This window comes from Engraulis encrasicolus, chromosome 19, assembly GCF_034702125.1.
Source record: "Engraulis encrasicolus isolate BLACKSEA-1 chromosome 19, IST_EnEncr_1.0, whole genome shotgun sequence".
Taxonomy (NCBI): Eukaryota; Metazoa; Chordata; class Actinopteri; order Clupeiformes; family Engraulidae; genus Engraulis; species Engraulis encrasicolus.
The window spans coordinates 51,724,423-51,738,675 of NC_085875.1; the positions used below are offsets into that span (position 1 = coordinate 51,724,423).

Here is a 14,253-nt window from a genome sequence, read left to right on the forward strand (position 1 = left end):
CCTCCGCCCTTTCTCTCTCTTTGCTCTGCTGCACTCTGCTGCTCATAACGGGAACAGCAAGTTTTTCATTGAATTTAGGGCGGAGAGCGTGCGTGTAAATGTGAGTGTGTCTGTGTGTTTGATCAAGGCTGCATCCCAATATGTGACCTTGCCTCCTCCACTTGCCTCCTCCACTTGCTTCTCGTCATGATGACATCACTGACAACAGCATTATATTTCAATATCTTGCAAAAGCTCAATTGTAAAGTCTTTTTCTCATTTGCAATTGGGATGGTGAATGAAAAACGGTCCCTCAAAAGTTGTTGTGGCGAGGCTGACAGCTGGGAAACTTTATCGTTTTCTCCACGGAGGAGGGGCCAGGAGGCGGGACGAGGAGACAAGCACAAGTGGAGGAGGCAAGGACACATATTGGGATGCACCCCAAGTGTGTGTATGAGTGTGAGTATCAGAGAGAGGGAGCCCGAGCTGTTCCGTGTGGGCTGTCGTCCTGTGTGACGGTGGTAGCGCGTGCTGAGAGCCTTTCCGCCGAGCCGAGCGACCCGCGCGCCTCCGAATGCCTCCGTTAAAAACATCAAAACATCCCCTTTCTCTCGCGCGCTCTCCGCCTGCCTGAACTCTGCTTCCGACTCCCGAGTTGAAGATTATCGACTAGCTGGCGTGCCCGTGCTAGTTCTCTAGCTAGCTCGGCTGCTACAGCCACAACTGCCACCATCGTGTGGGAAATGGATTGAGGTAGGGCACCAAAGGCTGCTCTAATACAGTACATTACATCCGAACGCCTGCGTTTTATTCATTAGCAATACTGCTATAGGTATCCGTTATGTAGGCTATTTTGCTCTGTTTATACACAATGTCCAGAGCCGCTGATCGCGCATCTATTCTCGAAGATGTTAGTTGCTACATGAGATTGTAATTTGTTATGGTGTGTGTGTGTGTGTGTCGGTAGCTACATTGTGGCGATATGCACTGCGCGCTCAGATGCTATTATACCCCCGCGCATCGCACTGTTTTCTCTCTCTGCTAAGCGCGTGAAGATGCAAACAACTACCGGTAGTTCTATCCCGACTGAAGCAGGGAAAGCTACAGCTCCGGGGTGTGTGATTAGTGTGTATAATTGTGGTGTGTGTGTGTGTGTATGAAGAGATGTAGGGGCTGTAATAAACACAGTAGGCCTACACAGTATAGGCCTACGTAGTACACAAGTGTATTACCACCATAGGCCCACCTTATGTATCGTACATGTGTATTGTATCCTTCCATTCCACAGCTATTCTATGCAGTGGCCTACATGGCGTAGGCCTATGTTATATAATATATAGTACATGTGCATTACGTATGTAACCATTCCATAGCCATTGTATACAATAGTAGGCCTATGTTATAGCATAGTAGTACATCATTAGACATTCCCATATATCCATAGCCATTGGATACAGTAGGCCTTAGGACTGGAGCACTGGGCTTCACCTCGTGCCTCTACATGACTGTGTGTGTGTGTGTCTAACATGTCTGTGTGTGAGGTCTAACAGTGTCAGGTGTGTGTGTGTGCGTGTGTTGACAGGGCGCTGGTATAGCCCGTGTCCTCCATATCCTTGAGGAGTCTGGTGTCCTGGAGAGGCGTCTCTCGTGTCCTGAGGCTCCGTGTGTCCTCGTGAGGAGCCTCTCTCTCGCATCTCTCATGTCCTTCTGAGGCGTCTCTTGGAGCCTTGTGTCTTCGTAGGAGCCCAGAGGAGCCTGGTGTCTCTGTAGGCGTCTCGTGGAGGAGTCTGGTGTCCTCGTGACGAGTCTCTCTCGGATCGCTCAGGTCCTGGTGAGGCGTCTGGGCTGGGGTCCTCAGTAGGCGTCTCTTTGTGTCCTGGTAAGCAGCCTCAGTAGGCACCTTGATGAGTCTGGTGTTCTTGTGATGAGTCTGTCTCGGATCTCTTGGGTCCTGGTGAGGCATCTCTCTCGTGCGGTCTCGTGGATCCTTTTGTCCTGGTGAGGCATCTAGGGTCCTCAGTAGGAACCTTGAGGAGTCTGGTGTCTCAGTAGGCGTCTTGTGGAGGAGCCTTCTGTCCTGGTGTCCTACTGAGGCATCTCTCTGGTCTTCTCAGTACGCGATTTGTGTCCTCAGTAGGTGTTTCTCTGGTCTCTCTCGTGTCCTCAGTAGGCGTCTCTGTCCTGTGTGAGGATGCAGACATTGACGTTGGTTCGCGGCCGCCGCGTCGGCTTCTGGCTCAGCGAGAAGAAGATGAAGAAACTCAACTTCACCGCCTTCACAGAGATGTGCAGGTACGCACACACACACACACACACACACACACACACACACACACACACACACACACACACACACAGACAATATGACATTGTATGCTCGCTTCAGATGGCAGCGAAAGCCACAGTGGCTATTGTGTGCACGCACGCACACACACACACAGACACACAGACACACATGCACTACTACCCCTGTCAAAACACTGCTAAACCTATCCCGTCATACACTCTAAACACACAGCAGATTTTTCACACTTCATAACACACACACACACAATAATGCACACCACTAACCCTGTCAAAACACTGCTAACCTTAGCCTGTAAAAGACACACACGCACACACACAGTCCATCTCTCTCTCTCTCTCTCTCTCTCTCTCTCTCTCTCTCTCTGCCTCTCATTCTGTCTTTCTCTCTCTCTCTCTCTCTCTTTCTATCTGTCTTTCTCTCTCTCTCTCTCTCTCTCTCTCTCTCTCTCTCTCTCTCTCATGCACACACACACACACACACGCGCACGCACGCACGCATACCGTGTGTCTCCAGCAGCCCGTTAGGTCCAGTGTGGATGGAAACCAGACGGCAGAGGAAGAGCAGAGGGAGACGCAGAAATGTAAACGGAACATGTGTATGAGTGAGTGTGTGTGTGTGTGTGTGAGCGTGTTTGTGTGCGCCTGTGAACATGCTTGGAACAGGAACAAAACAATCCCCCTTGAACAGAGAGAGAGAGAGAGCAACAATGACAACAGCTTGACATGGTTAAAGTAATGATATTTAATTTATTACAGCTTGATATACAAGTATTGATCATTATTTGGTGGTGAAGCAGCACGGGGCCAGCCAACAGAAAGAGCAGTCAATACAGTATTCAGTGTATTATGTTTATGTTTGATATGGTATTTGATATTGATGTGTAAGGGATAACGGCCGACAAGTGTAACGGAGGCTAACTAGCAGAGTTGGTGTGGTACGTTGGTCCCTCCCTCCCTCCGATAGCCTCATACAGTCTCGTGCCGTTGGGCCGAGAGACTAGTCTCTTGGCCCAGCGGTATCGTACTGTGTCTCTCATTGCCTGACCGTTGTAGTTGACGAGGTCGCACGTTCGATCCCCGAGGGGGGTGAACAGGTGCAAGATGACCTCCGTCACAGTGGTGCCGTGACCCGGATTGGGAGTGAGGTTTAAGGGGAAGAGTGTAACGGAGGCTAACTAGCAGAGTTGGCGTGGAATGTTGGTAAAACCTCCCTCCAATAGCGTCATACAGTCTCGTGCCGTTGGGCCGAGAGACTAGTCTCTTGGCCCAGCGGTATCGTACTGTGTCTCTCATTGCCGGACCGTGGTAGTTGACGAGGTCGCACTTTCGATCCCCAAGAGGGGTGAACAGGTGCAAGATGACCTCCGTCACACAAGGTGACTGGTTCCATGAAGTTAACGGCAAGGTCTGCCGTTAGTGTGGGGTGTTTTTTTTTTTTTTTTTTTTAAATCTATTACTGTCTGTAAAGTTGTAGGAACCATGACAACTGTACCAGAGTCTATTGAGCAAGTTAGACACTTCTCTATCGGATGTGACCAGCTTAGACCGCCTAGATGTGACACCAGTGGTGTAGTCTAGGTAGAGCGCGGGAGTATACCCACTTCTAAATTTCAGGGATTTCAGTATACCCACTTAAAATTGATTGATCCATTGTTTTGAATAGCACAAATATATACAGTATACCCACTTCAAAAAATGCTCAAATATACAGTATACCCACCATAAAAAAGTAGACTACACCACTGTGTGACACAGTACAAAATGTGGCTCTTGGTCTCCGACTGGTTGGTCACCCCTGGCCTAGAATCTTCGTTTGGAAAGGCAATGGTGTGATTCTTTCATTTTCCGTAGATCATGTGCATGATTCCTACGTTATGTCTTAGATACTGTGGGCATCCCAAACGAAGATTCTATACTTGACCGCTTGACCGCTGAATTAATAGTCACCCCATCAGTCAATCAGAAAAGAGAATTCCATTGTGAAGGCAGATAATATGATGGGTAAAATAGATGTTTGATATTGGTGATGATGGATGTTTCATATGGGGGATATGGAATAATATGATATGGAATTGTAGTAATGGTCTTTGATACAATGTTTAATCAATACACTTGTTTGTCTGCCTGTCTGTTATCCTCTATCCTTTGTGTGTGTGTGTGTGTGTGTGTGTGTGTGTGTGTGTGTGTGTGTGTGTGTGTGTGTGTGTGTGTGTTCATCTCTTGTGTGTGTCTGTAGGAGGCGGGGCATCGAGCTGGTTCAGGTGAGACGTGTGTTTGAGGGAGTTTGGGGAAAAGATGTGTGAATAGAGGGCGGTGTTTATCCATGAGGGCAAATGAGTCTTCTGAGGAAAGAAGACTCTCCTCCTCTCTCTCTCCTCTCTCTCTGCCTTCTCTCTCTCTCTCTCTCTCTCTCTCTCTCTCTCTCTCTCTCTCTCTCTCTCTCTCTCTCTCTCTCTCTCCCCTGCCCTTGCATGTCTGTGTTAGCAACCCTGCGGCTCCACATCCCATAATGTCCATAGTTATGAGCCCATTATGATGTCATTTCCTTTAGTTAGTCTCATCTCACTTCCGCTAGCCACGAGCCACTGTCACTTCTGCTTGCTCCTCTATTAAAGTGTGTGTGTGATAGTGTGTGTGTGTGTGTGTGTGTGTGTGTGTGTGTGTGTGTGTGTGTGTGTGTGTGTGTGTGTGTGTGTGTGTGTGTGTGTGTGTGTGTGTGTGTGTGTGTGTGTATTAATGTGAGTTTGTGTTTGTGTATGTGTGTTAATATGTGTTATGTGTGTGTATGAGTGCGTGTGTATGTGTGTCAATGCGATTGTGTGTGTGTGTGTTTGTGTATATTAATATGTGTGTTTATGTGTGTTTTTATAGTTGGATCTATGTCGCCCCCTGGAGGATCAAGGCCCTCTGGACGCCATCATCCACAAACTCACAGACCTCATGCTGGATAACACACACACACACAGCCTGCAGCGAGTACAGGTACACACACACACAAACACACACACACACACACACACACACACACACACACACACACACACACACACACACACACACACACACACACACACACACACACAAGCTGCAGATAATACAGGCACATACACATTTGAATTCTATTTCAATCCGATATTCAGAATAACAGCTAAATGAAAAGTTAAATATATTCTTAAAGATTCTGTTGTTTCAGACATGTAAATGTTTTTACCTTTTGCCTGACATGTTTCGATGGTGAGACTTCTGTCTTCATCAGAGGGTCACATCGATGTCGACGATGTTGGCGAGCTTTAAAAACCCTCTGATGAAGACGGAAGTCTCACCGTCGAAAGCGTTGAACATATCAAGTAAAAGATAAAAAACGTGTACATGTCTGAAACAAAAGAAACTTTAAGAAGAGCAGAAAGTCGCCAGCTGCCAGCTACTCCACCAGTCTCGTAGCCCTTTCATTCCCAGGCAGTCCAATTCACTATTTGCATATTATAAAAATGGCCAGGGCCGTGGTGGGACCGCTAGTTATCAAATACGAGTGTGCTTCTTTTCCCTCAAACGCAACTCTGTCATAGGCTAACGCAATGTCCACACCCTGCTGTTTTTTTGTTGTTAGGGGGGAAATTCATCAAGAACAAGATGGTAACGCAGCCTGTGATGGCAACACACTTTGCAGTGGTCTATTTGGAAAAACAAGAAATTACCAATCGGTTCCCAGCTGATTTGGCGACGTCTTCTATGTCCTAATATCCTCACATTTTAGTAGTTAGAAATAGGTGTTCAACGGTTAGGCTTCTCAAAATAATTCTAGTTGCTGAATATTTATCCCTTATATTTGTCCAAGTGTCCCCAACATGACAGTCCTTTCACAAAATTTGCTTGATACTGGAACGTTTTCTGTGCGGCTGTCTGTGGCATTTCTGTTCTCACGTCGCTTTTCCACTAGTGTAGAAAAGCGTCTTGAATATACGAACAGCAGATTCATTACAAAGAGCAAGTCAAGAGTTGCCACGCAAACCTTGTGCTGGCATTCAAATGTGAATGACTCCGTCTTGCTAAACTTACAGTGGATTTGATGAGTAAGATTAAATGATATTAACATTAACATGAATTAATACAGGGCTATCCATTGTGAAACCAATGCTTCAGTAATAGCCTATTTATTTATAATTTATGTTGTAACATAATATTAGTCTATATTATATTATCATGATATAATATAATATAAAATAATATAATATATAATATAATACAGCCTAATATAATGTAAATTAATAATATATACAGTACATGGGTAATATGGGCACTGGAAAAAATGGGCCGCGACGTCAAAAAGGTTAAGAATCCCTGCCCTAAGCGAATGTTTTGGTGTGCTGATTGCCACTCAGGTATGGCTTCACTGCACAAATCACTGCACATTATGCAGAGTCATTTAGGTAATACTCATTTCCAATGGACCTGAGGTTTCTTTCAGTATAGAATTCACCATACCATACAATTAAAAACTACTTAATGTTCATTAATCATGTATAAAAACACACATATCCACCGTTGGTCAATTCAGCTCGCGCACCCCATTGTAGCAGGTGTGCGTTCACCACAGCACACAAAATTGCATTTATGCCTGACCTATGCAAGGAGGCAGCCACCAATGGCACCCCAAGGGAGCAGTGCGGCGGGCGGTACCATGCTCAGGGTACCTCAGTCTTGGAGGAGGATGGGATTGAGCACTGGTTAATTAGTCCTGCACCAACCTGGCAGGTCGGGAATCGAATCGGCAACCTTTGGGCTTCAAGGCTGACGCCCTAACTGCTTACCCATGACTGCCCTAATATTGTGTGTGTTGTAGAACTATATCAATGCCCGTCTTGGCCTGTTGGTGTTGAATATTAGTATGTGTGTGTGTGTGTGTGTGTGTGTGTGTGTGTGTGTGTGTGTGTGTGTGTGTGTGTGTGTGTGTGTTTCAGGACTATATTGATGCCCATCCCAGCCTGGTGGTGTTGGACCCTCTGCCTGCCATCAGAACTTTACTGGACCGCTGCAAATCGTACCAGCTGGTGCAAACCATAGAGGAACATATGCAGGGTACGTGTTGCGGAGTGTGTGTGTCGATTTCCTACCTCGATAAAGAAATGGCACTGTAATGAAAGGTGTAGTAACACAGGGGTTCCCAACCTTTTTTGTCTTCTGTACCCCCAAGCCTTTTTGTTGTGCCATGAGTACCCCCTAAGTCAAGTTCTATACCGCTTTCTCTATCCCAATGTAACTGAGCTACATGTATTTGATAAAATTACATGTTTCCAAGTACCCCCTGCAATGTGTTCGCGTACCCCTAGTGGTACACGTACCCCTGGTTGGGAAACACTGTGCTAACACATTCGGAGCACTTCGACTTCGACACATTAATATCTTCACTCCTAGTCCTCTCACACGAAGGGAGAGTGGAAAGGGGGAACTAGGAGTGAAGATATCAATGCGCCGAAGTCGAAGTATTCCGAATGTTTTACATTCGTGTTACATTGTGCCTTTCATTACATTGCCATTTCTTAACTCATTGGCTGCCAGCCATTTTCATAAAAGAGTACCTCGGAGTGCCAGCCATTTTTCAGCATTTTGGGTGTTTTTTTGGAGGCTCACAGAAAATTGAGTTCTGTGTCTATGTCAACACCATACCTATCAAAACACAGATTAGACGCTCATCTGTCATCAGAAAAAAAACGGTGTCTCTCTACCCCTTTCCGTTCTTTCATAATCATCTGTTGAAATTAAGTGGAATTCGCCAAAATGCTGCTTTCTAGCCAAAAAGCTGAGAAAACGCCATTTGAAGTAGAACTATAACTGCAAACGTTTTTGCCCGTAATGGCATCGTCCTAACAACTCCAAACCTATCAGCTGCTATTACACAGTCTTCTGTCATCTGTAGCCTGAACAAAAAGATCATTTGTATGACCTTTTCAACCTAATATACTGAAATATAACGGGGGGACTCGAAAACAAGGGTGTTTTGGTTTAGTTGCTGGCGCGCAGCATGGATCATGACAGCAGTTGCCCCTAACTCCGGTAACTCCCTACCTCTCCCTCTCCCTCTCCCTCTCTCTCTCCCCTCGTTGGAGAACGAATCACAGCTGGTTTATTTCCTCCAGAAATAGTACCGTGTTGTGTCTTGTGGGGAGGGAGGCAGGTAGGCAGGCAGCACCGCTTAGCGTAGCTTACTGCAGCTTCTTTGGCAGAGCGGACAATTTGCAGATTGATGATTACTGTCATCATGGTTCTGCTATAGTGATCTTGTCATATATTGTTCAATGAATTTTCTTTTGATAAAGTACTGATCACACATCCAACATTTCACAAGCCGATTGGAGTGGTGAATGCTAGCTGGTCTGAGGCTAAGTGCAATGCTTTCTAATGTGAGCTGAATGCATCTGACCAGACACAAAGGCTACTCTGTTCCAAGAATCTGCAACCCCCCTGTCTTTTTTGATGATACAGTAAGCTGATCATACTATACAGATCCATAAAAATAACTGTGGATTGAGTAAAAAATAGTTGACTTACCAAGGCTCCTTTATTTAGGCTTAGTTGTAAGTTGTTAGCGATTTCGTGCTAGCTAGCTAGCTAGCGTAGCAAACTTTATACCCAAGTTACCTCAGTTGGGACACATCACCACTAGTCCCGTGCATTCTCCTGTTAGATGATATTTTGTAAGCAACATCCTGATGTTGTGTAGGCTGATCACATTATCCAAAATGAAAGGTTGTCACACAGATCATCTCATGGTGTATTTTGGGCAAGTTAGCTACAATGCCTTCTAGCTAGATAGCAACAGGGGATTGTATTTTGGTCATGAGAGGAAGGTTTTTTTTGGCCAGGCTCTGACACTAAAATCAGTAGCCTACCTGTGTTAAAATCAGAGGGCAAGAAAGTAGACTACTGTCACAGGTGCTTTACTTTCAAAAATGATTTTGCTATGCTACTTTTGAGATTATATTATAATAGTAAAAAAGGGGTGTTTTTGTCTTGACATTTCATCTTGCTCTGAGCTAAAGCCCTGCCTTGACTGTTCCTAAGGACACTTCTGCCACCTACAGGAACAGTTAGAAAATGCCTTGAGGCTTGAAATTCATACAGAAGATAGGTCAGACCGTCCTCGAGGCCTGGCTGTAAAAAAACGCAATTGTCGGCGAACAACGTCGAAGGTAGGGTGCGTCACTATTTGAAATGACGTCATTCGACGGCCAAGGCAGCCAATGAGTTAATGTAGGTAGGAAATCGGCACATTTCATTTTGTGCCACAACTTGTGGATCATTTTACTAGTCATGCAGGGGTGTTTAACTAGGGAGCACCTGGAACAATTTGGTCACTTCTAACTTAAGGCACCGAATGTACCCGTGGCCAAAGCTGAGCCAAGCTAATACTAACGAGTTTGTGCCACGTGTGTTGCTGACTGGGGGCGCCTCCGAAGACGAGGCAGGTCGGGAGGAACTCATCTCAGGTCAGAGAAGAACACACTTAATTATTGAAACATGGTGGACTGTTCCTTTAATCCTTTCGCTGCCATGATGCACCAAGTTAATAACATTAGCCTTTATACTGACAAGTTAGCATTATGAATGGTTGGGTTAGGGGTTAGGTGTTGGGGGAGCAACCACCATAATTGGTTAACCATTGGTTGTGCTAAAATGCCGACCTGCTAAAACAACAAATAACAAGGCTATATGGACATAAACTACCAGCAAAGATACCAGTGTGCGTTGATTCATCTTTCATTTACTTCGATTACTCTTACTGCACATCACCAGCACCTGGACAAGTGGTTGTGCACAGGGACGTTACTTTGAGTGCTATATGGACAGGTTAGGGTTAGGAATTGTTTTGGACTAAGCACAGTTTTTGGTATTTTTTTCTTGTTTGGTTTATTACTGACAAAAGTTACCAAAAAAAAACCACATATCTTCACTGACTAGTTAGCTGAAGGGGTGTTTGCTTACTACTACCCTAAGAAGGCAGCAAATGGGTTGTAGCCAATCAAAACTCGGCATGACAGAAGTGTGTTGGGAAAAGAACAGATGCGGGTGTGTAATATTGGTGTGGGTGTGGGCAGGGGGTGTTCACTCACGGAACTAGCTGCTACAAATGGCTAACCCTAATCCTACCTAAGTGCAAAATTAATGGGTGTCAATGGAGTTTTCTATTAGTATAATTTTTGTGATTTTTAATAATTTTTTGCCCTGAAATATTAATATTCAGTTTGCAGCTAGAAATAATAAGACCTCATTTGAGTAGTGTTTTGATTATTTTGCGCCACTAGATTATTATTATTATATATATTGTGTCACAAAGCTCAATTTTTATGAGGCCAAACCCATAAACATTAGCGGGATGCTAGCGAGTACAGGTTGAAATCTTCTTCCCTGCTGTAAAACTACACACCTGAAAGATTTGTCAATACAGCCTATTGGTAAACACCACCCATAGTGCTTATCAGGAATGTTTTGTTGATGAGATTTGTGACTGGAAATTGCAGTAGCAATGTATTTAGCATATGGGCTCCCTTTTCCATTCCATACATTTTGCCACATGAAGGACTTACCAACGCTCGCCAACTAGTGGACACTCTATGGGAACTGCAGTATGCATGCAAAGCTAACTGGCTACAATGGGAACCAATCAGACTGAATCTTCTCCCTGTATTCTAAATTCTCTGGTGTGGGTATGAGTTTGTGGGTCAAAGATGGGCTCAGACTTCAGGTGGCGCAACGGCATCCAATGCCCACAATTGGTGGTTGATATGTTGCGATGAATATCCTTCTTGGGTAATCCATACAATAGTGGCACTAGCAGTTGTTGCGCCGCCCTGACGTGTGCTACTGCTGAAACGTCACTGACCCTCATATATATTGTGTCTGTGTGTCCAGATGAGAGGAAAGAAAAGAGACGTGTTTGTAACGTGTGTGTGTATGTATGTGTGTGTGTGTGTGTGTGTGTGTGTGTGTGTGTGTGTGTGTGCAGATGAGAGGATCTGTTCTCCGCCATTCATGTTGCTGGAGGAGCCGTGTGGACCGAATACACTGGAGAAGATACACTCACACGGACTCACCTTCCCCCTCAGTAAGACACACATACACACACGCGCACACACACACACACACACACACACACTGGAAAAGATACACTCAAACAGCCTCATCTTTCCCTTCAGTAACACACACACACACACACACACACACACACACACACACACACACACACACACACACTAGGTTTGGGCGATGTCTCACGAGTCTACGTTGTATTCAACAACGTCTGTCACAGAAATAACTGTTGGCATAGGCTTCAGACACTTACTTGAAACACATTTGCTGCAAACAACAGCTGGGCCTAATTCACACATTTTTATTCCATGATGTTTTCTTAGCTTAAAGGGATACTGTGTGAGATTTTTAGTTGTTTATTTCCAGAATTCATGCTTCCCATTCATTAAAGGAAAACGTCGGAAATTTTCAATTTTCCTATTTTTGATGACACATGTCCCCAAAAATCGATTTCTCATCTTTTTTAAATTTTTAACCCGTAGCCTTGCACTCCCATATTTTTTTTTACAACTAGCCATGGGCGCAGCCATTTTCAGCAGAATATTACGTCAGAAAGAAAATTGTATTTGTGCAGCGGATCATTCTACTTAGTTCTAGAACAGTGGCGGAAGGCTAGGGAATGATTTGGGTGAAGACGCAGCGCTGTCACAAAGCGCTAGCACCAAGGACAGCGGTCATTCATTTGTTCACAGCAAAACCCAAATGAGAGGGCAACGAAACAGTCCAACATAATTTATCCTCTGATATGAATCCTAATATCAACTTTATAATAAATTGCAGCCCATTGCTGGTTTGTAGGCCTATGCTATGAATGTTGTGACTTTCCCCCCTAACTTCTGCACGCTGGTAGGCCTTGTTGTCACGGCAAAAGCAGTAAAATATTTAGCGACACAAAGGGATGAATCGGACGGCAGTCCGAATAAAGCAGTCGTAACAATTCTGGAGTTATGTTTGTGAAACATAGCCCTACACTATGTCCAACAATTTGGCTTCACGCCGTCTGTCAAGTCTGCTGGCTAACCAGCAACATCTCAACACACTAGCATACATTACACGATTTGCAGCAGTCTACCAACCTGCGTTTCCTTGTGCTTATCCTGTCGCTAAAAAGGGGGGTTAAACTGTATTTCGTAGGCTAATGAAAATATACGGTCTCTTTCTAACCAAGATACGGGCGATTTACAATGCCATTCCGAGATGGGATCACCACCATCCCGGTTTTATGACCCATGTTTTAAATTTGTTTCTATCTTCCTGACAGCCATCTCATTCAGTTTTAAAACTATATGCAAAGTGCAACTTTTTTTTACTCGTCTGTATGCTCGAACATAGGCACAATTTACGCTCACGTTGGAAATTATGACCAGCTGGTGCAACCCACTGCAGAAGTCTGGGTACTCTGGGTACAGTCTGAAAATATGGACGTTGTGGCGCATCATTTACAGATGCTGCGTTGTCCAACGAAGCGAAAACTACCCCACTTCATTCTCACTGAAATGAAGTTGATAAGCAACATAACAACGTGCAGTCTTTTAGACGCACACGAAAAGCTCATGACAAGCACAAGGCAAACTTTGTTCTGTTACCAATTTATTTACCGCAACCTCTGGTCTCATGAGCGGATCCAAGACTGTTTCCAAAAGTACACAAATTCTAACAACTAAGCTTACACAAAAACGTGCCGTGTCGGCAAGCTTCAATTGAGGGGTTTTGGGAAGAAATGAACTCTTTCACGAGGGTTGTTATTAGGGAAAAGAACAACGTTCAGTTACCATTATAAATATGCTCGCCAGTGGTTTACGCCGATCCCATCCTCTAGCAACTACTAGAGCATAATTAGGCTAGTCTATGAATTATGGCATAGCCTAGGTTAGCCAACTCTGATGGTAAGATGATGCTTTGTCCTTATGACTAAATGCACGGACGGCATTGCATCAACGTGCCACGCTCAGATAATTCATGACACGACTTCCAGAGCCCAATTTCACAAATAATGAATATAATTATGCTACTACTAGGTTAAAATACTTGTCTGTGACCAGTGACTTCATTTTGGCTGTAGGCAACTAGCCTATAATTTGCCAGTCACTGACATTTCAGGAGCACGTTACAGTGCCATCGTAAGTTTGCAACACATCGCAACATGCAAGTTTGCAACATTTTCTTTCGAGGAAAAAAAATATCCTGCTCCCCACAAGCTTTGTCATTATTTGAGAGCATGCAAAGCCATCACCGGAGTTTCGCTAACAAGCTAGCCAAAGCCCATCTACTGCACAAGATATGTCAGATTATTACAGACTGACAATACATTTGATAATGTTTGAACGTAACGTAGGCAACCAGTTTGTTCACAAGAGTTTTCCCAGCGATTGCTATTTTGAAGGTCCACAGTCACAGTGATAAGTCTGATTCCTTCACAGTAAACGGTAAACAACCAAAGTTGCCTACCTTATCTCATCCAAGGCGAACGTCCAAACTGTCCATAGCGTACGAGGATCCTGTCTTGTTTAATACATATCCTCAGTCAGCTATCTCCGGTCCGAGTCAGAACAATAAAGTTCGCTATTTGCTATAAAGTCGCTGCTTTCCATTTCTGTAAATAAACAAGCTGTCAAGTGAAGGGGTCTTCCGCACGAGCGGTCAAATCCATGGGGTCAAGTGGGGGTCACCAGAGAAATTACAAGATGAGAAGCATCATTCCCTGTAGCCAATAAGCTTTGCAGTTCCGGAAGGGTGCCCACCGGGGGGCGAACGCGGGCAAGTGAAAAGCGAATACAGCACCATTGACACCCATTCATTTGGCTGCGAGCGCTATCTAGCTGGAATAGAACGTGACCACCAGTGAGTGAACCTTCACTTCCGCGTTTTCTTTCTTACGTCATG

At 44.7% G+C, this 14,253-nt stretch overlaps 1 protein-coding gene across 4 annotated transcripts in view; it reads left to right on the plus strand.

Annotated features, from left to right (window-relative positions):
• The first annotated feature begins 432 nt into the window (after positions 1-432).
• Positions 433-14,253, plus strand: part of itpk1b (inositol-tetrakisphosphate 1-kinase b) — a 24,175-nt gene continuing 10,354 nt past the window's right edge. Inside the window, exons 1-7 of one of the 4 annotated variants that reach the window (XM_063184674.1) lie at positions 433-732; positions 1,562-1,858; positions 2,147-2,271; positions 4,523-4,547; positions 5,158-5,268; positions 7,245-7,362; positions 11,288-11,386. In XM_063184674.1, the coding sequence (XP_063040744.1) occupies positions 2,171-2,271; positions 4,523-4,547; positions 5,158-5,268; positions 7,245-7,362; positions 11,288-11,386 (454 nt within the window). In that variant the 5' untranslated portion in view covers positions 433-732; positions 1,562-1,858; positions 2,147-2,170. The remainder of the gene's footprint in view (positions 733-1,561; positions 1,859-2,146; positions 2,272-4,522; positions 4,548-5,157; positions 5,269-7,244; positions 7,363-11,287; positions 11,387-14,253) is intronic. The other 3 variants (XM_063184675.1, XM_063184676.1, XM_063184678.1) reach the window with 3 other exon arrangements.